We start from the raw sequence: 25,842 nt of genomic DNA, 5'->3' as shown, positions 1-25,842 counted from the left end.
TAACAAGTTGTAGTTTCAGGCAGGAGAAAAGACCAAGAACAGTTGTAATTTGGAAAAAAAAAACACACTCAACCTTATTTATTCCCTTTCTTGGGACTAGCATTATTACTGTGTTTGCTCTTACTATTGCAGAGTGATGTTTCAACTGAATTGCTTATTTGTTCATTTATTTGCATGGTTTTGCACGCACCACTGGCAAGCCAAGCGTGCCACCCCTGATGAAGGCATCTATCTCCCCGACCAATAAGAGAAGACGTAAACATGGGGTTTGTGCTGGCCTTTCTCGCTCCCTCCACCGAACCAATTTCACTGTGTGTATCTGAATTGTCAGAGGTCCTTCCGCTGCCGCGGCACGGACACTAATGGAATCCGAGTGCTAGGTGATTTTAATTTCCATGCCGATTCCCCTGACTGCACTCCCGCCGTTGACTCCTTTGACTGTGCAGGATTGCTTTGGTCTCATCTGGCCACATTGATTTACACACACACACAAACACACACACACACACACACACACGCAGGCATGTGCACACACATACAAATGCACAGAAAAAGCCTACTTCTCTCTTTAACACTCCTCATGTCCACACATAAACATGAATCGCAGGTTCCTGATCCATGCACCTGATATTATTATGTTCATGTTTATTTATGTTTATAAAAATGTTTTATGAAATGCAGACAGTGTTCATGAACCACCAGCCTCTCAGAGCACATTTCATGTAGAAGTCAGAGCTGTTTTATCAACTTTCTTCGCAGCCTCCTCACAAACATCTTTATGGCTGTGTGTGGGCATGTGATGACCACACTGCTTTGTGCTACTCTGTGAAGCTTTGACAGTGACACTAGACGCAGAGAGGTAGGCTTGATGCTCAGGGGTGAGCTGTTTGAATCAAATCATTTAGTTGAATGACAATGAACTCAGAACACACACCTTAATGGGAAACGATAGATTCAAGGACTCACACGGTCTCTGTGGTGAAAGCTCTGGATTGTGCTGTGGCGTAAGTTGTTACATCATAATTGTTCCTCTCTGAGTTTTCCCCTCTGTCTGTGTAATGCTTGTAGGTGAATATATGGACAAATGACAGGACTAATTAATGGAGTGATATTCCTTTGAATGCCACCAGATGCCAGTAGTGCTTTGCCGATTCCAATTCCCACAAGACCTGGCTCTTCTCCTCCTCCTCCTCGTCACCAACCTCCCCCACCCCCACCCCCACCCATCTCTGAATGTCTGTGTAAAGAAGTAGATCACTCACATCATGTTAATGTAAAAACCGCCTTGCGGTTGACAAATGTTGTGGCTCACTGTAAAATGTGCTAACTGTGCAGACCCTGACTTTCAAGCGACTACGCAAGTCATTTGTGACTGCAGCAATCACATTATCCTAGACGTCCACAGTCTTGATTATCGCTACCGAGAGGAGAGGGGTTTCCTTTTTTTTTTCTCTTGCTCAATCTCTTGGCTGAGCCTTGCTTGGTTTGAATTATGCTTTCAGGACATGATTTTTTTTACCAGGAAACTAGATTTACAATCGGGTTATCTTTGAGTGGTGATAAGAAATGATCCCATGAATTGCAAATCACTTGAAGATTATTTCGATGCATATTTTTGATTTGTCTACGTTAAGTTGTGTCTTGAAAATGATTCATTTTTGCGTATTGTGCGTTTATCATTGTATGTTTTTCTACTTGCATCTGTATTTTGTGATGAAGACACTCCCCTGATTGTTCCCAAGCGCTGCCAGCCTGCAGGCCTTGGCACAAGGGCTGGCTGTGGGGATCATGTATGAGCTGTGTATCTTACCTAGTACAGTGAGCTTGGCACGGTGGGAGCGCAGTGCCGCCTGTGTAGCCTGACACTCATACACCGCGTCATCCGCCAACTCTGCCGAATCGATCAGCAAGCTGTGCTCGCCTGATAGCGGGTCGCCCATTAAGGAATACCGCGTCCAGCCTGCATGAAGCCAGCATAGAGAATAGAGTCAGAGACAAACAAACCAACCAACAACAAACACATAATGAAAGGACTATAAAATGAACAGACTTGTGCCTTGAACAAAGGCGAGAGAAACGTGGCAAGGCTCTTTAAGACACAAATGAAAGCAAGCAGCACCTCACTGCGCCAGGCATTGAGCCGTAGTGTTAGCAGAGCAGCATGAGGCTGGAAATGCAACACGTGAGAAGGTTGCTGCATGAGGAGTCTGTCCTTTAAACACAGACACAATAAAGATGGGGTGGCTAAGGTCAAGAGGAAGCTTCTCCACCTTCTCTCTAGTCTGCCACACATTTAAATGTCAGCGCGTGACAAAAGCCAATTGATTACCTACCTTCCTACAAGACCCTTAAAATGCTAAACAACAGATTAAAGTTTGGTGTGTGCAGCAGTAGCCGACCTGTCTGCAGTACATTGTTCTCTCACCATTCATTTGTGTAAAACCCCAGCGGTTGACAGAGAGAGACTTGGTCTCTAATGAGACCTGGCATTGATCTTGGTAAGACGGACAGAGACAGGGAGGGCAATAAACACACAGACAGCAGTGGAGAAAGAGAGACAGCTATAAGAGGTGTCAGGGATAATACCTGGTAGGTCCCTCTCTCCGCCCAGTGCAAGGCCGTCTTTGGTCCACTGTACCATTCCCCGGTAACCCACAATGACACAAGGTAGAGTCACTGACTGACCGGCTACAACCACCTGGTCCTGGGGCTGCTGGGAGAAGTAGGCTGCTTGGGTGGCTGCTGGAGAAAAAAAGAGAAAAAGCACAGTGTGAATATCACGTCTTTAGAATTCACATTTTCCATGATGGTAGATGGCCAATTTCTACTTAAATTCACAAAATAGCTATAAAATATATAGGTATGCCGGAACACTGCTAATGGCATTTCAGAGAGTGTTAGGCAGTGCCTTTCTGCAGTGCCAGCAGAGATGTAGCATGAGAAAAGTGAAACTTGCACTGTAAGGGGTGCGAAAAAAAAAAAAAGTAAGTATGAAGGAGACCAGACTCTGGTGAACTGGTCTGCTCACTGTACTCTTTTCATGGCACTTGCTGAGAGAATTGTCAAGGCTGAAGTGTGAAAATATTATTCCCCCCCCTAGAAATGTAGCTTCTAAGAGGAAGAGTCAGCTGCGCCTCATAACTTATTTAACTCTTTCCCAAGACCATATGGTTGTGCGCTCGCTGACATGAAGCAAACATACTTCTGGGGAGAAAAATCTGCCACTCTTTCAGTGTGCTTTTTGTAAAAATGGATGTTAAACAATCAAAACTCCATTAAAGTTCCCGTGGGACCCATCCGTTTGAGCCTGCTGAAAGTCAGCGGAGACACCTGCCGCCGTTGCGCTGCTGTGTTTAAGTATGGCACACGGTCTTCTCTTGGATTGGCTGGCCTGCCTTCACACGCATACAGAAACACAGCGTAAATACGGATCCACGGTTCCAACTGTTTGTGCCACTATGCTAAAGATTGAGTATTACAAACCCTACTGGTAGGGGAAGATGGCAGCACTCCAGAAGTAACTAATCCGCAGGGGAAGGTAGGAGGAAAAGGAGAGAGGCAGTTGGTTGGTTATCTAAGTGGGGTGTCTGTGTGAGTCGGGAAGAAGACTTAAAAAAAAAAAGCTTTCTCTCATTCTTCTTCTCTCTTTCTTTGTTGCTCAGTGGAGAATGGAAGGGAAGGGGGACAGAGGGAGATAAAGAGGGCTCTATTCAGGCAGTGCTAAGCCCCCCCCCCACCCCGAACTGCTTCTCTTGGTGGGAGCGCTTAAACAGACAGGGATGCCCCCCCCCCCCGGCAAAGAAAGCCGCTGAAAGGAGGGCAACATACGGCGGCCAGAGACGCGCTATTGTCCCCTTGTCCCTCTCTTTTAATAGGCCTCTTCATTTCCAATCAATCCTGCTAAATGCAAGTTTAATAGCTTTTCAATAGCAGCTTTTCCCCCCAGAGGGTAGCTGGGATTTTCTCTCCCTCTCTCACCCCTTTTTCTCTCTCCACGTCTCTTCCCCATCTTTCTCCCTCTCTCTCTCTCTCTCCATTCTCTCTAGTTTTTCTTTCTTTTTGAAAGTGTGGGGGGGGGGGGGGGGGGCTTCCGAGGCTGTTGGCAGTGTTTATTCCGCACTCAATTATCCACTTCATCTCGGGCTGCACCATGGACTGAACCCTGCCCCTCGCCCGCCTCACCCCCACCCCCGCTGCACCCTCCTGCCTCCGTCACCCAACAGCACAATTACAGCCGCCAAACACTGAGCTCATCAGGAACGTGAGTTCTCCGCGGCTCGGGCCGTCCGTGGTTCTCAACAACTGCCAACCCCGTTTGCACGTTTCCACCTTTTCCTCTCTCGCTCTCCATCTGGGCTAAAAGAGGTGTTAATAGATAGCTGAGCCGAGAAAAGATTAGAGAACAATGCGTGTGAGCTCACCAATAATGTCTCCCTGTACATCATTTTACCAAAGTGTTTGAAAAGCCTATTGAGCTGCGGGTGCAAACAGGTAGACTGTATGTGTGTCACACACCGTGGATCAAAAGAGGCCAATTTGAGAGCGTCAATGAGAAGTGAAACGTCTTCTTGCTCAGGCTATTAGGCGTTTAGCGAAGGCTGGCATTTTCCCGTCATACCCTCAAAAATGCTGTTTTTACAGTCTGCCTGGCTGTCTCTAACACCCTGCCTTCCTGAGCTATTGAGTGTTTTCATATGCCTCCTCTTGCAGAGCGAGTTAGGATTTTCCTCTTTGTACTCGCAACAGTACAAACATTGATTGCAATTAAGTATCTTGCCCAGAGTATCTAAATGTTTACAATAGGTAATAATTCAGTGCATTGGTTGATTGTTTAGAAGGATTAGATGCATTGAATTGTTTTTCTATACCCCTCCCACACACGATTTCTCATGCTCGCATATGGCAATTAACACTATGCGCGCACACACGTACATATGCAGCCTTACACATGTAGAGTACGGAGTGTGTATTATAGCAAATGTCTTCACACCATATGAGTGATTCATTGCTCTCCAGATCCCTTATTGAAAATGCTCAACAGAACATCTCGACTGGCTAATGACTCATGCCAGATTCCTTTAATTCCTCCTTGCTGAATTAGACAATTCTTTGACGGTGTATTAGCAGCTTAATTACATGAATACATTTCTGACGGGGAGAGAGGGAGGAACAGAACCAGACAAAGAAACGGTGAAGGAGAGGCAGTCAGAAGAAGTATTGATGGCTGTGGGTGTGAAGAGGCTTGTTCTCGGTGTGCTACGGTGTCACGTACACACACGCACACACACACGCACACACACTCAGCTATCAGTGTTTTGCGCCAGGCTCAAAATGAGGAGCTTGTCTCTTGGCTCCAATTGAAACACGTTTGAAAAGAAAGAAAGATTTGAAACCCTTTTTGAAATCCCAACATTTCCGCAGTGGATGTGAGTTTATTGGCTGTGTGTTCTTGGATGTTATGCATGTAAATACACACTGTGTACATTAGTTGTACCACATGTGGTGAGCTTAATGTTGCTTTAAATGCAGTTAAAAATTAAAATTTTTAAGTCCACATCACAAAAAAAACATTGAGTCTGTTTCTTACCTAGCTCTGTGTGTGTGTGTGTGTGTGTGTGTGTGTGTGTGTGTGTGTGTGTGCACTTTTCCATCCCCCAGTAACAAGGTCAAAACACATTTGGCCTGATACATTTTAATCCGGATTTCTCAAAATGGAATATCATTTCACGCCGCTGGATGCACATGGGGCTAAGTTTATGTGTGTGTGTGCATTTCTGCCTGACTGTGTGAGCTCAGGGCACAAAGTGTGTGTTTGCCTATCTCTAAAATGTGCTATGTATGTTTATGTCTGTGTGTGTGTGGCTCTGAATGTCTGAATGAGCGTGGAGGGTGGGGCAGTGTTAATAGGGAAAGCAACTTGTCAGGCACCGGAGGGCACATTTAGCAGTTACTTTGACACAGTGACTTTGCTGTTTCCGTCACATGGTCGGAGTTAAGTGCAAAAAACAGCCTCTCCGACTTGGACACAACCTATTAAAAGGGCTTTGCGTCGACCCTGGCGCTGCCTACACTCTCTCCCTCCTTCATCTGAACTGATAGAGATACATTCACATCAGGAAGGATCAGGAAGAGATAGACAGATGTCAGCAATGATCCGTCCACCACTGGACATCTGCCTTGATAGAATTAGATTGAACCAGTCACTCTGTGTGTGCGTGCGTGTTTGTGTGTGTGTGTGTGTGTGTGTGTGTGTTTGTGTGTGTGTGTGTGTGTGTGTGTGTGTGTGTGTGCGTGTGTGTGCATGCGTGCACTGAAAATGTGTATGTGTAAGCTCTGACCATGTTGCTTAAGACTAAGAAAGATAAAGGCACTGCAGATGACCTTTAGATAAAATGTGGCTCTCTCACACACAGTACAGTGCATTTACTACCAAGTCACCACAGTCATAATCTGTTACGGCATTTTGGTAATCTGACAAAAAAAAGAAAGAAGGAAAAACGTTCCAGGCCATAAGTCAATTTAACGCAGCATTCAGAAAGTCAGGTCCTTCAAATAAAACATAAAATAACATCAGACCCTCTTGTTTGTAACAGCTCAGGCGAAGCACTCTGTCCATTTTCCTGTGTTTTTACAATGACACTCAACTGCATATGTTCATTTACTCTAAGAGGCTCCAAGCTGCGTTCGCAGAGAGTCCCTATTTTAGTCCCGGTTTTATTCCATGTCCTCATTCCCATCCAGTGCAAAGAGTGCAACATCCAGTCCTGTGGGCTCTATAAATGTAAGTGCTCTCAACTTGACTGGGCAATTTGCTCCGTGCAGTAATAATTCAAAATGTTAAAAAATAGTGCCCGATATCTACTTGCATTTTTGCCCCAGAGGTGAAGGCAGAATCCTGGTGTGAGATTTCCACAGTAAGAGCCAGAGAGGAGAAAACGAGGAGGAGAAACAGACAAAAAACCCCGGCACAAAACAGGGCAATTGGCAAAAAAGTGTCAAGCTTGGAATAAACAACCCCTCTCCCCAAATGCCATCCATTGTGCCTTGTCTAGATAAGGCTTCTAAATCGGGCTAGAAAATGCAAGCTCCATTTCTCTCTGTATGGAATTATTATCCCTTTGTTTTGAGTCAGGCTCTTTTGTCTTCCTCTTCCTGTGTGTGTGCTTTGTGTGAACGTGTGTGTATACAAACAGACATTACTGCTGAGGTAGCTGAACCACAGAGTATGTCCCAAAGGGGACCATGCACCCATCTCATGTTTGATCTGGCTACTAAGCTCATTACCATGAGTCCTACAGAACTTCTGAGGGCTTGAACGGGGTGGAGAGGGGGTGTGGGGTTAGAGCAGATACCACCCACCAACTTGTGGCGCCCAACACATGCACTACATGTGTGAGCACCTCCTGTTTTTTCTTCCACTTGGACCGTTGTGAACAGCTTCTGCTTGTGCCTCTCTGCAGATGGCCTCCTCTCTCATACCTTAATGCAGCCGGGCGTCTCTTCAATCCTTTCTCTCCCACGTTGCATTCCAGCTGCACTCCCACCCACCAACTCTCACTATCCTTTCTCCCATTCTACGTTTTTGTGCCCAAATTGCAGTCTAACAGCTTTTTAAGAGCTGTTTTGCCGGAGTTTAATCCTCCAAGCCTCCCCTTTCAGCCTTTATTCCATTGTGGAAATCTTGGCTCAGACCTAGACCCTTTTTAGAGAGTGGACCCGCTCATCCACCCAGTCCCCCCCCTCCCTGCTGCTGCTTTGCTGATACCCCCACCCAGGGCATTCTCCTCTATTCCTGCATCCCTCTGCAATCCAGCCCCATCCTCTCATTCCTGTTTATCACTCATATGTCTACAGTCAGTGAGCCATGATCCCTGAAATCAATGCCTAGCAGGCCCCCTTTGAGAGTTATATAAGGTGTTACTAATTGTTGATTTGCTTTCTCCATGGCTCTTTCTGCCATCACTCTGCTTTTCCAGACTCCATGTCAGCTGTCATCTCTTGCCAGCCTCTCCCTTTCCACTTTCTCTCCCCATCTCTTCCTCTCCTCCTATCCTGTATCCCATGTCCCCTTTCTCTCACTCTCTGCATCCCCGGTGTGAAAATCACAGGGGTTTGTGTCAGCTTGTCAACACAACACTCAAGAGAGTAGGGTGGTGGTGGTGTGGGTGGGTGGGGGGACAGAAGAAAAAAAAAAGAAAAAAGAAAAAAAAAAGGGAGCCACTACATGTTAGAAAAACCGGAAAAACTGAGGTAAGGTAAAAATGGAAAAAGTGGGCTCCTGTCAGCTTCCAATTGCAAAGGAGCGGGCCTGAGAGGGGATTGATGGAACGCTGTAATCAGTCTGTCTCCAAGGCTGTCACCACAAGGTTTTTCTCTGCTGGAATAGGGCACTGCTCACATCAGGGCAGCAGTGAGGCTGATCGCATGGTCGAGCAGCAGCAGAGTTTCTCCCTGAGTACGTGCTACAACAGATGCAGTGGATAGAGTAATAGAGTGGTGTGCATACAAGGAGAGGAAGAAGGGAGGGGGAAAAAAAAGGAGGAGGCTGGTGGAGAGGGTTGGGGTGGGGTGGGGGGCAAGCAAGAGTGCTGATGTGACATAGTCAGCGCGTGAGTGTATGTGAATGGTTCGCGCACTCACTGTGCTGCAGTGCCCGACAATGTGCCATAAATACACTCATTCTTGTACTGTCTTCTCACACTTGTCGCTCACACACACACACACACACACACATAGATGCACACTCACTGTCACAGTCCCATATCTTTAGGGTTTTTAGTGGGCAGAAGCATCTCTGTGAGTATAATTCTAGCACAGCTTTTAAACAGCTCCCCCACTCAGAAGCCAAGAGCCAAAGAGCTGAGAGCTGACTCCATGTAGACAGATAGCAAGTGACTGGCTGGCTGGCAGGAGGACAGGAAATAAAAAGCCATATAAAAAAAGATAGAAAAGAGGAGGGAGTCAGTGGTGGCGGTATGAAATTGTCTGTACACATCAGCCAGCAGTGTTGACAAGATGTTGATTGAGCTAGTCTTGTCATTTCGTTCCTGCTTACCCCCTGGTGTTTTAACTGCAAGACAGCTGCTGGCTGGATCTGTGTCACAGTTCCAGCCCTTTTCTGTCCCCACGCCCCCACCCCACCCCACCCCCCCCCACCCTACCCCCCCACCCTGCTCTGCTTCTCCCGCTCTTGCTTTTTTCTTTCTGTCTCTGTATCCCAATTTCCCTCTCTGGCTCCCTCCCCCTCTTTCAGCAGTGTTTGGATGGAAGGGCTTTCAGTATAATTTACTGTGCTTTTAAATCATTAACTTCTTGTGCTGTTTGCAAAAGCCCTGGTTTAGTGTGTGCATAACAGCCGACGTGGTGGATAAAACAGTAATGGGACGCAACATGTGACAGAGAGAGAGGCAACTCGAAGATGGGACACGAATGAAAAAACATGAAACCATCTCCCCAGATGCAGACATGACAAGTAAACAAAACAAATAAATATATAAATATATATATAAATAATTGATTAAAAATCCATAAAACAATAAAGAGATAATGTTAAAATTGCCTCCATCTCTTGCTTTTTCTAAAAGGCAATGGAAATGAAAACAAAGGAATTCTCTACATAGTTTCTGTGCTGGGACTCTGGGCCTAATGCCCTGGGGTGTCAATTAATTTAGTCTAGGGATTTGCGGCCTACTCTTCCTAATTGAGCCCAGTGGAGACCCCCTTGGCTCTTCACGATAGGAAGTAGTGCGTTTCATAATTAATACTTTTTTTTCCCTTTATTATTATTATTTTTTAATGAGGGTGGTAATGTTGTAAATGTATGCATCTCATTAGAGTAAAAGGGCCATCTACGCTATTGTTCACTTCTGCAGTGTTTGCTGCTGGTGAGATGAATAAGAGAGAGAAGCTCATTCAGAAGCAGCGATGGCACATTGAAGTCAAAGCTGTCGTTTTGTGTGTGTTTGAATATAAAACACAGCTAGCTCAATGAGAGTCTCATTAGTGTTGCTTAATATGTGTGCTTTTTAAAGCTTAGAGGTTAATGCCCGACTTGCCTCCATTTCACTGGAGCTCTCTTTAATTTGATGCATAATTCTTTTTTGTCAGCAGCTGACAAGAGCCTCTTCAGAGAAAGCAGCTGAGCTGTGTTGTGAGCTGCATCCAACAGGAACACAAAAGGCACAAAAACATTTCTAATTAAACCTGTTCAAAATGTTTCTCTTCACTTTCCGTCTCGTGCTCAGCATTACAGGAGATATTTGTGAACTTTCCTATCGTCCCATCTCTCTGTCCACTCCTGGTGATTAAACAAATTACCTCTCCTCCCAGGAGAGCTATGGATCCGGGGAAAACAGTGAGTGCGTGATTCACAATGCTGCCACCTCTCTGCTCGTACAAACGGCCTTCAAATTGCCATTTATTAATCAATGTCTGTGGTTAGTCTGTGGGCAGAATTTCTTTTCCCTTTCATCTGGACAAGTTTTAATTTAACATCAAATTTTTATTCTGTTCATCAGATTGTCTGCAACTTGAAACATTCTCCTAAAATTACTGATGACTAAGAGCTTCCAGAGCACAAGAAAGGGAGGAAAAAATGTACCTGCCAACCTCAATACATCCTGCTTTGTGTTGAGAAAAAGAAGGGGAAGGGGAAAACTAATTTCCTGAAACTCCATTTCTTAAGCGTTGATTAGTAAAGGAGCATAATTAGAGTGAAATGTGAAGTCAGGGTTTTTTCAGATTGCGCCGCTTCCTCTAGAAAAATCAGGCCATGATTAATGAATAAATGATTAATGAGCGAACTAATTAATCAATTAATTATTAAGCAAGCACTCTGAACAAGAAACGGGTAGGATGACGGTGAACAGTGGATATAAGAGATGGTTAGGGTGTGTGTTAGAGAAAAAAGGATTTAGGATAATCTGCCTGTTTGTTCTGTCAGTTTGTTTTGTCTTCCGTTGCAGGGGAGGATGAGGAAGAGGGCGGATGGGAGGAGATGGGAGCCTCAGCCCTTGTCTTGAGCTTCCTGAGTCAGCCGGTGCCGTCTTGTGTGAGAGCACTGACCTCAAAATGCTGCATTTGCAAGCGTCCCCCCCCCCCCCCCCCCCCCACACACACACACACACGTCTTGGGGTCAGGTCTTTGGGTTACGCAGTTGTGAAACCTGGCATAACATTTCCCAACTACAGTTGATGGTGTTTGCATTTGGGCTGTGAGAGGCCACGCGACCCAAAATCAACACCTCTGAAAAAAGGCTGAGGGTGACGCAAAGTTCCCCTCTCTAACCAGTCGTCTCTCCTCCCCCTGTCCTTAACTAGGACACACCATCAATCTTTGATAATGTGCAGTGTGGGTCTCTCCTGTGTGACCAGGCTGATGAGACATCACAGCAGGGATTGATGTATGAAATGCAGGCTGCGAATGTAACTGTGATATACTGGACCGTTTCAAGTCAAGTTTGACCTTTTTTTCCCAGATATTAATCGCCGTAGTGAAAGAATATATGTATGATATATCCCTCCCCCAGGAGCTCCGCACACTTTATTCTTTGGCATGGGCTTCTTCTTCTTCTATACCTCTAGCCTAGTGGAGGTGGAGTTTTTTTTCCTGTCTGCCTAAAGTCCCCAGAGCTGCTACACAACAGGATACGGGACGAAAAAATATTATTTTATAAGCGGATGGGTTTATTGTTTCTATTAAAATGCAGCCTTACTCTATAAAGCCGCATTTTCCCCACCTCCCCCTGACACCCGGAAACACATCCTCAAAGAAGGGAACATGAGAGAAGGAGCTTTCATCCCTGCATATCTTTCCTGGCGTTTACTGCTGGCCTTATTAACAGAGTTGTGAGTGACGGGGGCAGAGTGTGCTGCAAGAGTCTCGGGGGGCTTTGATGGAGGCAAACGATGGAGCTGCAGCAGGCTGAGGGCAAGATCATTCTTACGTTTATCCGCTCAAAGTGCTTTGTGAAGTTCTTTGTCTCTGTACCCTTTTTCCTTGACACTCCTTTTACGTCTCTGTACCTTCTAGTCTATTGTTTTTCTGTAACGGCCACTGGCTGGACTAGTGCTGCATTCTGTCCTAATCATACCATGGCATAGCAGATTTCCTCAGAGTCATCTGGGTATGAATAGTCTTTGTCACGCTGGGTGGGTTGGCTCATTGACTGTGAAACCCTGGACATATGGTGGCTGTGTGTTGGGATGTATCATGGCAGAGAATGCCGTGGGTTGGGCTCTTGACCCTTGCCTGGCCTTTAACACCTTACCGGCTGCAAAGGAGTCTGTGGTTTGATGAACTTAAACACTTCATTGTGCACTCTGTTGTGGGGTGTGTTTTTTTTTCTTTGGGGTTTTACTCTGGATGAAGAATGTATGGTTTCCAGCAGGGGCAGATGTGAACTAGGCTATGTGACTGTTTTATCAAACATATATAGCAGGCGACACACGCAGATGGACACACACTTCGTCTGTGTAGCACATTGTTTGCACAGTAGGAGCAAAGCAATGCTAGACGGTAACAGTGCATGTATCTTTGACAGCCAGACTTCTACAGAGGAATCTCCTTTTGTCCTGGTGCGATAAGCCTGTTAATTAAGTGTCTAACGGGGATGTCTAGAGCATCTACAACAGTGACACTGCCACCCAAATAGAAGCACATTGCACAGGGAACTGAGTTCAGCCTCTATCCACACGTCTGGTCAGACTACAAAGACAGCAAATTTCAGCAAACTTTAAACTTTTGAAACACATCTCTTGAGCTCCTTTCGCTCTTTCAAACATTTTATCTCTCTATCTGCAAAACAAGAGTTTCTTTGCAGGTCACATCTACTGAAAACCCTCAGGTTTGGGGCTCTGATAAACAAGTGGAGCGTTACAGGCTCTTAAGCCCATCTGGTGAGATGATCGATCATTAGACAGAGTGTGAAGATAACTCCCTCAGCTTGCCTGCTGGCTACCACTGATCCCATATCACCCTCGCAGGATATGGTATGAATCACAGGAAGTTGAGATCAATCTATATAGATTGTGCCGCTTGATTACAAATGAAAAAAAAAAAAAAAAAAAAAAATCCCATTTGGCTTAGCCTCTTGAATGCCTCAGAGTCTGGCTGTGTTTGTGGGAATGTGTGGGTGTGTGCGACGGGCACGTCTACGTGTGTTAAATAATAGCTTTTTAACTTTCTCCTTTTACCGATTTCTGATATTTGTTGAGCCCTCTCTACAATCTCTCCTACCTGCGCTTATTTACTTTGCACAGTCCATCCTGCTCTTAAATCTCCCTTCTTGAGGGAGTCTTCTTTTAAATCTTAATTAAAAGCCAGTCCGTCCCACCCCCCACCCCCCACCCCCACCCCCCTCAAGGGGCTGGCTGAAAGCAGCTTAGAACAATCAAGAGGACGGATTAGAAGTGAGAAGAAAAGAAGAGAAGAGGAGACGCGAGAGAGAGAGGGAGATGGCGTTGGAGGGGAGGTGGGAGGGTGGAACAACAACGACAATGAAACGGTAGAGAAAAATATTGAGAGGAGCGAGAGGACTGACCCCTTTCCTTCATCCCCCTGATCCTCTCTCCTTCCCCCCTTCGCTCTGTCTCTCCCGCTCTCTCAGGGCTCTGGAGTCTTGGCCTGACCTATTGACATTCAGCTTCTCGGCAGATTAAGCAGCGAATGGAGCCTCTGGAAAGGGTAAACACACTGGAGGAACAATGACCAACAGGCGGCAACCTTATTGGATTCTAATTAAGTGCCAGGAGAGATGGCTAGGGGCATGTTAAGTGCTGTGGGACACAAGTTAGAGCCCCAGACCTCAAGTACTACAACTCACACCCTTACTTTCTTGTAGATACTCACTGCTTACCTTTATCTCCCTCTGTATCTCTCTATCCTTTACCATTCTTCTCTCTTTCAATCTATTTGCCCACTGTCTCGCATATGGCCCATGAGAATGACAAACAGAGGCTTTTAAAGCACTCCTCAGAGAGCTATTTGCCATCCCTCTTTCCTGGGCTACCTCGCCCCCCCCCCCATTCTTTCTCCCCCAGTTTTTTAACAAGGTGGAACGAGGTTCATCCCCCAGAGGTAGCTGTTTGAGTGATAAGGTTAAAATAGGCTGAAAAATTGGGAGAGATTATTTGATATTGAAGAGATTGAATTATCTGGAGTGAGGGAGAGGGATGAAGGAGAGCAAAATCGTTTTTCTGCATCGCCCTCGGGAGGAGCGCTACCAGAGGGAGCGAGGGAGCTAAATGGGAGGGAGCGAGGAGCTCAGTGGTCACAAATCTGAAAATATGACCTGCTCTTTTCGTTCCGTCTCTCCTTTTTTTTTGTGTTCCTGTCCCAATTAACCAGCATGCCAATTTGAGCTCGAGTCCAAGCAGGTCTCTCTATATGTATGAACTTTCTCACTGGCGCAGTGGGTCCTCCGGCTTTTGAGTTGTCCCCTGATTAGGCCAGCGCACAATGGCGCTGTGGTTTCCGGGGTCCCCTGTATGGAACCACAAGCACTAATTAGACTGGTCTCATTAATGTGTTAGTGTGAGAGAAGGCCCCGGCCATCATGGGTTGACACAGAAGAGAAAAAAGCAACGCCCCGCCAGAGACAGGCCATCGTCACCTCAGCAGGCATATAAAGCAATTCATTAATTGGTGTGAAAACACACACGCGCGCACATAAAGCCACACACGTGCAAACACACGCACACACTCTCACACCTCCACGCGAATACACATACTAATGTTATGGGTATTCCATGAACCTGTTGCTTGTTAACACATTACCTGGGATCAAAGAGGCAAAGGCTGGAAGGAAAGAGGACTAGAGGAGTCATTATTTGTCGAGGAAAATTGCAGCCCAGTGTCATGTTTGTCCTCTGGCAGAATAGAGGTTTCATCCGTTTCACGAAATGGAAGGATCTCTTACCTCCTCACCATCATGTGAGTCTTTGAAATCCTCAGAGCACTTTTTTTTTTTTTTTTTTTAATTAAAGCTGTGAGGAAATGAAAAGGAGCTTCAGTTGTGATCCAAGCCTGGAGGTATGAAAGGGATCCACATGACCACTGTCCATTTCCACACCATTACAGCAACAGTCATGGCTGTAATGGGCTGAATCGGGCCATTGATTTCTCTCATGCACCCGCTCTTTCAACCCCCAAAAAAACTAGTCTGTGCCAGCTCTGAGATACACCCAGTTCTTTTAACAAAACATCACATGCTCAAAGACAGCTAAACTTTAGCTCAATAAAAGAGCACACACACACACTCACACACACAACCAATACAATACGTCCCGGCTTGAGTTCCTGGGGAGTTAAACAAAGGACTGGCTTTAAATTGGCTTTTAAAGAACTCCCCGGCACAATCAGGGAGTTGACTTGAGCTACTATAGTGTGTCACAGGGCTGTTTAGAGAAAGAAGGGTAGTTAGGCTGAGGTCTATAGTGCACTGAATGGCTAATCTAAAGTGTGACGGCTCAAGAGCTTCCCTCGACTGGCTTCAATAGACCTCCAATCAGGCCTGACTGCCCCTCAATCTTTGGTCAGATGTTTTAACTGGCCTGTGATTGAGTGGCTTCATTAAGGGCCTATTTATCTTTCCCTGTATCACAGGCCTGAAAGACACTGGTGAGATGCTAAGCACACCCACGCACCACCCACACGTGAACCTGAGCAGATGCACAACTGCATTAGCACACGCGGAATATTCAACAACACACTAGTTAAGAACAAGGGTCTTTTCAGTTAATTGAAAAGATGTAAAATGTTGTTTTATTCCTCTCAACTGTACTGGTTTTTAACAAACTTAGAACTTGTCTTTTTCTCTTTCACCAGACAACCTACATCTCCGCTCGTTGGCTTCCCTGCAGCTTTGCATCCTCACGAGTTCTCTCTAGAAAATAGTCCCGGGCCGTGCAGGCTAGTCATTCGTTCGAGGGTTTGGCATGTGGCTGTGTTGAAGAGTAGTGCCGCCAGCACAGAATAGCAGGCCAGGTCACCCCGTGACCTCACACAGGCAGAGACCCTCCCAAACAAGCCACAACAAACAGCTTTCTGTAGCCACTCTCTGCCTTTGATCTGAAGAAGCAGAGATGAGATCTGTCTCCTCTCTTCTCTTTTGCCCTTTTCTCCTTTTCTTTACGACATCTCCTTATATCTCCCCTTCCCCTCCCGCTGAGCAGGTGTATTAAATGAGGTGACTATTCCAGCAGCATTGGGCCGTACCTCAAAGTGCAGTCTGTGAAGAGGGCTTTTCTCTCCTTCCCTCTTATCTTTTATCCCTTCCATCGCCCCATCTCTTTTACTCTCCCTTTTCCTTTCCCTTTATCCTTCTCCATCCCCTTTTACTCCTTTTAACGTGTTCCCTCGCACTCTTGAATGTGAAATAGAGAGGGCCATGCCTCTCATCTATTTGAATTCATCTACACCTCCCTGTCTATCTCCCTCTGTGCATCTCTCTCTCAGCCTATTGTCTATTTAGCTATACGTCTAATTATGCTGTCTCACTTATGTAATTAGCGCAAAAATAAATGGCTTCTGTAGCTTTGTCTCTCCCCTTCACCCCTCCTGTTGCAGGCTCTGAGAAAACAAATTATGGAGAACAATAGGTACAAATGGCTTCTGCACCAAACCACATGATGGATGCAGCCTGGGTTCCCCGCATCTCATCCCTTCCTTTTTCCCTTCCTCGCTTGCTCTCTTTACTCTCCCTCCCTTCTCCATTATCTCCAGCTCTATATGTCTCTGTTTGGGAACAGGGGAGGACTTGAGCACTCTCTCGCCCAACTACCCTATCATTGTATGGCTGTATCATCTGTCTTCCCTTCTTGGCACTGACACTATATTCACACTGACATCATATTAGGCAAGGTCCTTTTTCTATCCCTTTCTTTCTCTTTCTTTCTCTCTGCTCCACTCCCTCTCTTTCCCTTCCCCTGCTGTTGTCTCCACTGGCACTCTCCTCTATCCCCCAGAGCATTCTATACACCACGACTGCAAAGCCAACGCCTGGGACTTTCTAAAGCAAACATCCAGCATCCTGTGCCGTAGCCCCATCTGTGGATAGTCTGAGCAGGGAACAATCAGTCCCTCTCCTCCTCTGCTTCGTTCTCTTTCCAGCCCCCTGGGATCTGCACAGCACTAGGATGCCTCAGTCAGACGGGTGCAATGTGCTGGAACAATGGTTGGGTTGCCTCCTCCAGGAGGGGTGTTAGGTTCACCTCAGCCAGCTTGGGAAGCACTTAGCCATGTGTTCTTGCCCTCCTTGCTGCAGCTTCACAGGAATGTGGCAAAAGCAGAAAAGCTTCCCACCATATACCTTCCTTACCTCACCCTCATACACCCTCCCCCGATCCACAACTCTACACTGCAAGTGTACACCTGAGATCGAATGTTTCGCCTGAGGTGTTGAAATATCAACTTTCTGTTAATCCCCCTCAGACTCGCAGTCAGTTACATGCGCTTCCACACGGTCCAACTAACGTTAGTCTGCGTTCACTCAAAGCGAGGCTGAGCCTCCACCCGAGTAGTTTATACCGAAAAAGAATGCCAAGATAACACCACCAGTTAGTTTTATCACTTGGAACAAAAATCAAACCAAATATCAACACAGCAGGGCTCAAAAAAAAAAAAAGAGGAGACATATGAGCACCAAAGTAATCATTCATTGATTGCAGTCGAGGTAAAAGTTTGGAATAATCATGATATTGATATGAAGTCATGTTGCCCAGCCCTAGTTACACCTTTGTTGTCGGTCACCTCTCACATGCTGGAGGAAAAACAGCAGGTTTGGTTTACATCAATTCAAGCATATCCATTACCTGAAATGCTAGGCTCCTGGCAATAAATCCCATTGACCCCCCTGCCTTCCTTTTCTTTCTTTCTTCCTCCCCCCTTCCCTCCCTCCCTCCCTCCCCCACTCCCCCTGTTCTCATGCTGAGCCCATTGCCGTCTCTGCATCAGCTTTCTTTGGCCAAACAGACGACAGGAGAGAGGCACACCTTAACCTCCTGCGGGTTCAACAGCCATCCGCCTCCACCACCACCCACACACTTTCCCTGTGCCTCACGTTCTCCACACAGCTCAATAACATTAACATGTTTTGCCATTGAGGGAGCCGCAGTTAAAAGCTTGATTGGTAAACTTTGACTGACAACCCTGATAACAAACTGGCTGTCTCCTCTCACAGACCTCCCAGGGCTAATGTCTCAGCCCTGTCCGAAACCCACCCCCACCCCTTCCAAGGGCAAAAAAAAAAAAATAAAGAAAATAAAAGACCACACTTTCTCCAACCCTTCACCCTACCTCCTACAACAACACAGAGCAGTCTCTCATCGTGCAGAGGAAGAAGAGACTAAGCCACAGCCAACCCACTATTTTGGTTAATGGTTGAGTCACTAACACAATATTAGCCCTGGCGTTACAGGCAGTTTGAACTGACAGGAAGGAGAGATGAAAAGAAGAATAAAGAGGGTGGGGGCGGGTGGGTGGGGAGGGTGAGCTGGACTTCAAGGAATGAGTAGTTGGAGTACGTAGTCCCACAAGCATATGCAATGTTTCCTTCACTAACACAGTGAGCAGCAGGCGGGCAATCTCTTGTTTCCTTTAATGTGTTTTTTACCCCTAGTTGGATAAGGAGATGACATGTCCTGAGAGCTGAAGCATCATTAATTAGACAGTTGGACTTTGACGAATCGCTCCAGAAAGGGCACACAGCCCTGAAGATGCCAAACACTCATCTCAGCTTATCATCCTCTGCCCCAGTGTGTGCCCTTGACCTCTGCGAGCGTGTGCGTATGCGTTAAGGGTGTTGCTTCCGTGAGCTCCTCGTGAGTCACTTCTGGATGATGTGCACATGCCACAAGCCCCAGATGCACCACGCTGAATGCTTCAGATGTTCTATTTAGTAAGTGCCACTCACAATCAAATTTCACATAAGGGCGAATAATAAGAGAAGTGAAATAAATGTAGCATCTAGTGTTAAATAAATGTTGTCTGATGGTATTGCTTACTGTACTTTTCTTTTTCCTCAGCCCCTTCTCGGGCTGCCAGAATCCTTCTCCAACAGAGCTATCTCTAATACAAGGTTAAAGAACACGGCTGGTGAAGATAACACAGGAACAGATATTGCTGCAACGCAGAAGATAAATTTCAATTTGCTGTTGGTTTCTGTGTCTCGGCAGGAGATATGAAATTCTTGTCTTGCAGGGCAAGAATTGATTAGAAAATAAAAATGAATGTGCGGTCTAGTATGTCTGCAATTTTTCTGTTGTATGTTGGTTTCTGGGCTTAGGGTCTTTTGAGATGGTGATACATCTCTCTAGAAGGAAGTGACACTTGCATTTTAGGTGGAGATAAATGCAATTCAAGCCTTTCTTAAAATAGCTACCACCGTATAAACGTGACTGTTTCCCTTGGGGGGCTGCTTTAATGACATGCATAAAATTAATCCCGGTCTCTCCCTCTCTCTTTTCTCTCCATTACTGTGTTTGTACAGAAGAATAGAACAGTAAACAAGTTTGTGCTGTCCCTCCCCACCGGTCTGTACGCTTATGATACAGCCTCAAGTGCTCGAGCTGGGGGAAGAAGACTCCAGGCAGTGGCAGGAAGCTGACACGAGCCGCTCCATTGTCCTATCCCCTGTCATTTCCTCCCCAGATCCTCCGACTGCCCCAGAGGAAGACAAGGTGAGGATGTGCAGAGACAGACACGAGGAGAAAGCGAAGACAAAACGAGGATGGGCGGGGAGAGGTAAAAATAATACTGGAAGAGGCCAAGTGCTACCAACAGTTTGCTACCTTGCTACTTTGGCTTCCTGTGTTAGGCCATACTAACACACACACACACACACACACACACACACACGCACACACACACACACACACACACAAGTGCACACACACACACATCCAGTTAAGTTCCTAACAGCTGATAGCAAAGCCTCAGGACACACTGCCAAGTTCTTTATCTGTGTTTACCCGTGTGGCGGAGCTGATTAGCGACAGGCAACATTATGAAGCTCCATTGTTTCCTTTCTCCTTCCAGTTTTTCCGTTCCTGCACAGAGCAAAGTGCGTGTGCGGGAAGGGGGACTGGGAGGATATCTGTTTATGAAGAAGGGCAGAAAGACAATGGTGCGAGTGCAAGACACATCTTCAGGATGAGAGGAAACAGCAGGCCATTGTTTAAGATCTCCGTCATTCATTACTGGCTCCTTGTGTGTGTGTGTGTGTGTGTGTGTGTGTGTGTGTGTGTGTGTGTGTGTGTGTGTGTGTGTGTGTGTGTGTGTGTGTGTGTGTGTGTGTGTGTGTGTGTGTGTATGTGTGTGTGTATGTGTGTGTGTGTGTGTGTCTGCGTTTGCAAAAACAAATGATTTGTGAAAGTGAAAATCTAGAGGCTTTCTACAAGAAACAGTCAACAACAACATTCAAACATTAACTTCATCGTTAATATATTTGAGGTTGTTTGTTTAAAGCGCTCAGGAGAAGCTAGAGCTAACGTTACAACCAAATGCACAGATCTTTACATTTGATTTGTGGCCACAAGTGATTCTAGAAAATTCATGTTCAATACAACACACCCAGCAGCAAAACCATTACACAGAGCTCACATAGACAGGAAATCAAAGTAGGCCAAAATTCATCTATATCTTTGCCATGACTATGTCTCCTAAATAATGCAAGACACTTCTGTTCAACACTCAGCTCCGTTCAGATTCTGCTGCGTCTGCACTACTTTGCACCTCGTATCTAACACTCCTCATCGGCTGGCTGAGGTTCATGCCTCCAAACTTTCTACCACTTCCCTACTTTATCCTCGGTCTCTGTATCACAGAGGTATAGAGGGAGAGGCATTGATAGGGGGTGAGAAATGGGGAAAGTAAAAGAAGAGATAGAGAGCGCGAGCATGTTGTGCATGTGTGACTTTATATGTGTGAGTGTGTGTGTTTGTGTTTGTGTTTGTGTGTGTGTGTGTTGGAGTGACAGAGAGAGAGAGACAAGAATAACAAGATGGAGAAAAGGTTAACGATGCTCAGCGGTCTTCCTCAGTGTTTCCCCGCTGCTTGTCAGCTTAATCATCAAGACACCAGTGACACATCCGAGTCATATCCCTGCAACAAGACTGCCCTCCCTCCCTTTCTCCATCACTCCACCCCACCCCACCCCACCCCACCCCACTCCACCCCCACCACCCCCCCTGTTTTAAACTCAGTCTCCCTCTGCCCCTCCTGACTCCCTCCATAAGAATTCAAAGAGCAACAGAACTGCAGTTCATAGAATATGCACAGTTCCCTAAAACAAACCTCTCGGGCCCGGGCTGCCACTGCATCCACAAACATATCTGCGCTACATGGGAAAAAGACAAATCTCTGGTAACGGTTAAGGGAAAGGGCAGGGCTTATCACTTTCGTCGCCTGGATTTCAGAATCTCTGTTTGTGTGTGCTCGCACGAGGTATGTGTGCGAGCAGGCTTTCAACCTTTTTGGTGAAAGTCTGCCAGCCGCCTCCGGGCCATTTAGCAGATACGCTCTCATGTCCTCCTGTTCCATAGTCACAAATTCTGTAACCAGGCAAAAAGAGTTGTGAGAGGAGGCAAGGTGGAAAATTTCCACGGCGTTACACTATAGTGAGACATGAGTGGCGACACGACTTAAGAGGAAGGGAGAGAAACTTGTAATCTCAGCTCACAGCCTTTGAACTTGGCCCGATGAGACGCAAGCGACCCAAAGCAAAAGGTTCCAAAGAAGAGCTCACTGAAGATTACTCAGAATACTGATGCAGTGTGGAATCCAATTCCTCTGGGAGCCCAGGGGACTTTCTGAGAAAGTAAATTATCGGTGTTGTACAAGACTGCATACATACAAATGTATGCTATATGCCATACACACATTTTCAAAGTGAAGACATGTGCTGTGGCCAAATTTTGATCCCACAAATACATTTATGAGTGCAGCCAATTTTGAGCATTGGTGACTCTGTGTGTAAGAGTGGCACATTAAATGAGGTCTAGGGTCTCTTAGGTTCTAATTAGGGCAGCTGTTACCATTTTCATTATTTGTGTGTGTGTGTGTGTGTGTGTGTGTGTGTGTGGGAGAGAGAGAGGGAGAGAGAGGAGTTATGTGTGCATGTGCATGTGCATATGTGTGTGTGTGTGTATGTGTGTGTCAGGGTTGGGGTCGGGGGAAATATGCCACTGTCTGGCTACCGCCCCTTCTCATCCAGCTGTTGCTAGTCTGTCAGGGAGCAGAGGTCTGCTGGTGTCAAATCCCTCCCCCGAGCTCTGAATAATGACAAAACCATGCGGAACCGGGGCTGAAGGTAAAGATACTCACAACAAATGGCTATTAAGCACGCTTTGCCATTTGTGATCTTGAAAAGCTATGTGAAACTGCATGTGAATCAGTCTGGATGCAACAAGCGCTGTGTCTGGTTGAGGCAAAGAAATTAGAAGAAAAAAAAAAGAGCCTAAAAAGATTTAGATTTGATTATTCCATCTTTTGTCCCTGGCAGAGAATATCTGTGTCACTGTGATGCAGCTGTATATTCCCTTGCATTTAAATTTAATTATTTCCTCTCAGAGTGTTAATACCATGCACTAGTTTATCAACGACTCTGAAAAATGCTGATAAGTCAACAGTTGCTCAGTGTTAATTGCTAAAAGCTTCTTCTTTTTTTGCATCAAGACATTTGCAGCACTAAAAAAATGATTAGCTGCTCAGAGAGCCGCATGTTCATAATGATTATATTTATACTGGGAGAAAAACATAGATGCTCTGTTCTCTGTCTCTATTAGAGAATCACCTCAATCACAAGTTAGGCACGGTGATGCATAGCTTTTACATAAAGGTGGACAAGCAACCGTGATAAGCCAGACATGCATCAAATTAAACTCTACTTAATTGTTTTTGTGTAAGAAAACGAAAACTAATTAATTTGTGTAATTTCTCCTCACACTCAGTCTGATTGTCATTCATATGTGGTAGTCTGAGTATAAGCATGGTGAATGTCTTTTTCCATAAGGGTTCATAAACAAACTGAACTACTCAAACGTGCAAACAAAAAACAGCAGGGGGGTGGGGGCGCTGTTGGGGGGTGCAGACAGGTGCGTTTTGTCTCTGCCTGTCTCCTGCAAAACAAATGCTCCCTCTCCCTCTCCATCCCTTTCTTCCCCACTCTCCCCATCTCTTGCTCACTCTCGCTCTCTCCATCTGCCTCGCTCCATCACACGGACGCGTATATCCGCGAGACTGTGCCTCCCCCATTATAGACCGTGCACCCCCTTTACCACCCTCTTTATCTGTTTACGCACCGTTCACATGCAAAGAGAAAAACTTCTGACCCGACAGCCCGGTGGAAACAGCCATTCCCACACCGTATCGTCAGACTGAGCTTCTCGCTTTATAGTTTTAATGGAAATCAATCTGGGGACCACTGACTAACTTCGGGGGGGTGGGGTGGGGGTGGAGCGGAGCTCCGCGCGGCTCTGGCTCATTTCTCGGGGCTTCACTTCCTCACCTGCCTGCGTTTCAACCTCATTTGAAGAACACAAGAACATTTTCTTGTGAATGAGCACATGGGTGTACACGCACACAAGCGTGCAGTCCTGAGCACGGAGAACCCCCCCACACCTGCCACCCCCCCCCCCCCGGTTTAAAAATCTTTAAATCTTTCAAGTTCAACTTTCCGTTCGTGCGCCGCTTGCATCCGTAGCCTCAAATCATGACCACCAACACAGAGAGATCGCCTCTGCCACACGTCCCAAATCTGAACACCGCACAGAAACAATCACAGCTGTACCCCCGGTTTACGCAGCGCCACAATCCACCGGTGCTCCGGCTCGGCTTGCAGACACTGAGACCTCTTGATGTAATCACTCTTCCAAAACTAATTAAACATTTAGCGGCAATTAACAGCAGTGAATTGTAGCACTGCAGCAGATCAGTTGCCCCTCTATACCAGCACGCTGGATGGCTTGACGCAGCGCGCCAGCATGGAGCGCGGTCCGTCCTCTCCATCAATGAAGCCCGTGCGTGCTTAACGGTGACAAAAAAAAAAAGTACGTCTTACCTGTGGCCATAAGGCAAAAGATGAGGTATAACGCGGGCATTGTAGTCGCTCTGGCCGCTGATTGTGTTGACTTGGAAGGATTCGCTCGCTCCGTCTATGCGACTGAGCTGGTTATGGTCCACCGCGGCACTGGAATTATCACCGGACGGACGAGCGCACTGGGATTTGTCTATGATAGCATCCAGTTTAGAGAAATGACTCTGAATGGTCCGAGCAGTCTGTAAATTCTCACTTAACAGTGCATCTCCATAGTTGGTAACTTTCCCCGCTGCATCAGCTTCTCTCCCGGTGTCCGTTCCCTGTCACGCTGGCACAGCTTCTGCCTCTCACTGCGCTCCCTAACAGTCCATCAGTGAATCGGGGCGTATCAATCAGTAGCTTCATCCGCTTTCCACTTTTTAACCAGCTCGATCATGCTGCGCTCCAAAGCGATCTCTCCTCTTCGGCAATGCGCAGTGATAAAGCCCGGTGAAGTTCCCTCTCGCCCCCTCCGCTGGACTCTCTCTCTCTGTCTCTGTCTCTCTCTCTCGCTCCCTCCCTGGCTCCCGTTCTCTCTCTCTCTCTCTCTCTCTGTTCCCACTGTCACACACTCACTCCTTCTCTCTCACACACTCTTCCCCTGTCGGTCTCCTCTGTTTACTTCTCACTCCCTCTTACCAATAGGAAATGCGCACTGACAGTCATCTGGTGGGGGGGGTACACCAAATCTGGCAGGAGCTGAGTCGCAGGAGCCCCTTTGCCTCAGACGCTTGCCAGGGGGGGCCCAGCGGCTCCCACCCCCAGAGGCCCGCTATTGGCTGAGCCGGCGTCCTGGGGAGGGTATTTAAAACACTTATTCCAAGTTATATGACTACCCCAACATTTATTGGGTGGAGTAGCTCACATGGAAATTTGAAGAATATTCAACTCCAAAATGTAATGATGGACAGACAATGTTGGACCATGGTATAGGAAAGACTGTTGTTTAATCATTCGTGGTAAATAGCTCAATATAAACCTTAATTTTCTGACTCTTCAATGCATGTATCTCAGGTATCAGCCAATAAGACTTCCCAGCGTTGCTTTCCTCAAGAGTTTTCCTTCTTCTGAGTGAAGTCACAGACCAGACCTTCTGGTTTGCCAATCAATGGGTCAATTTCTCATTAACTAAGGAAATTTAACTGAAAATTAGTATCTGGTTCAGTCTCTACCCCCACATTATCCAGCAGATTTGGAAATTAATTAAGGTGAATTATGTGTAAGTAGTTGCATTAGTGCACAATCAGCTGCAGATGTTTTGCCAAACGGTGTAATAATCACTTGACTCAAAAAACCTTGTGAAAGAACGAATCATCAGTTACTGGATCAAACCAGCGAGACCGTCTGTGTTACCGCGTTTCTCTGATGAACTTGTTGTCTTTTTTGTTTCCTCAGATTTACCCCAAAGGCTACTGTGATTTAACCGATGTATTGTTATTTCAGTCAACCCTTAAACTGACGGAGCCCAAGAGTTTACATAGTGTAGGTTGATTGTTTTTGTGCAAGTGATTGTCTTTGAAGTTCACTCTAAACACACTTTCTCAGGTGCAGTTTGATCTAAAATGGGCCTATTGTTCATCGTCATACAGTGGGCGCTAAAACGAACAGAAGAGAACAGAACCATTATAAAATTTCAACAAAAGCTAAAGCTTTCATAAAGAGATAAAAACAGTGCAGTCTATCACTTGCCTGTGGCTGTTTATAGGCTTGTTCTTTGATGTTGTTCATTAGTTATTCAAGGATCTATTGATTAACCAAAATAATAGGC

General features: G+C 46.1%; 1 protein-coding gene across 2 annotated transcripts in view; it reads right to left on the bottom strand.

Moving 5' to 3' along the window:
* Window positions 1-24,700, bottom strand: part of kirrel3l (kirre like nephrin family adhesion molecule 3, like) — a 34,261-nt gene extending 9,561 nt beyond the window's left edge. For both annotated transcript variants that reach the window (XM_056381452.1, XM_056381453.1), the window contains exons 1-3: window positions 24,057-24,700; window positions 2,587-2,742; window positions 1,811-1,960 (exon numbers count right to left, since the gene is read on the bottom strand). In XM_056381452.1, the coding sequence (XP_056237427.1) occupies window positions 1,811-1,960; window positions 2,587-2,742; window positions 24,057-24,096 (346 nt within the window). In that variant the 5' untranslated portion in view covers window positions 24,097-24,700. The remainder of the gene's footprint in view (window positions 1-1,810; window positions 1,961-2,586; window positions 2,743-24,056) is intronic.
* Between the last annotated feature and the right edge of the window lie 1,142 nt (window positions 24,701-25,842).

The sequence above is a fragment of the Seriola aureovittata genome, chromosome 7, assembly GCF_021018895.1.
Source record: "Seriola aureovittata isolate HTS-2021-v1 ecotype China chromosome 7, ASM2101889v1, whole genome shotgun sequence".
NCBI lineage: Eukaryota > Metazoa > Chordata > Actinopteri > Carangiformes > Carangidae > Seriola > Seriola aureovittata.
This window is presented reverse-complemented; position numbering and strand designations above follow the sequence as displayed.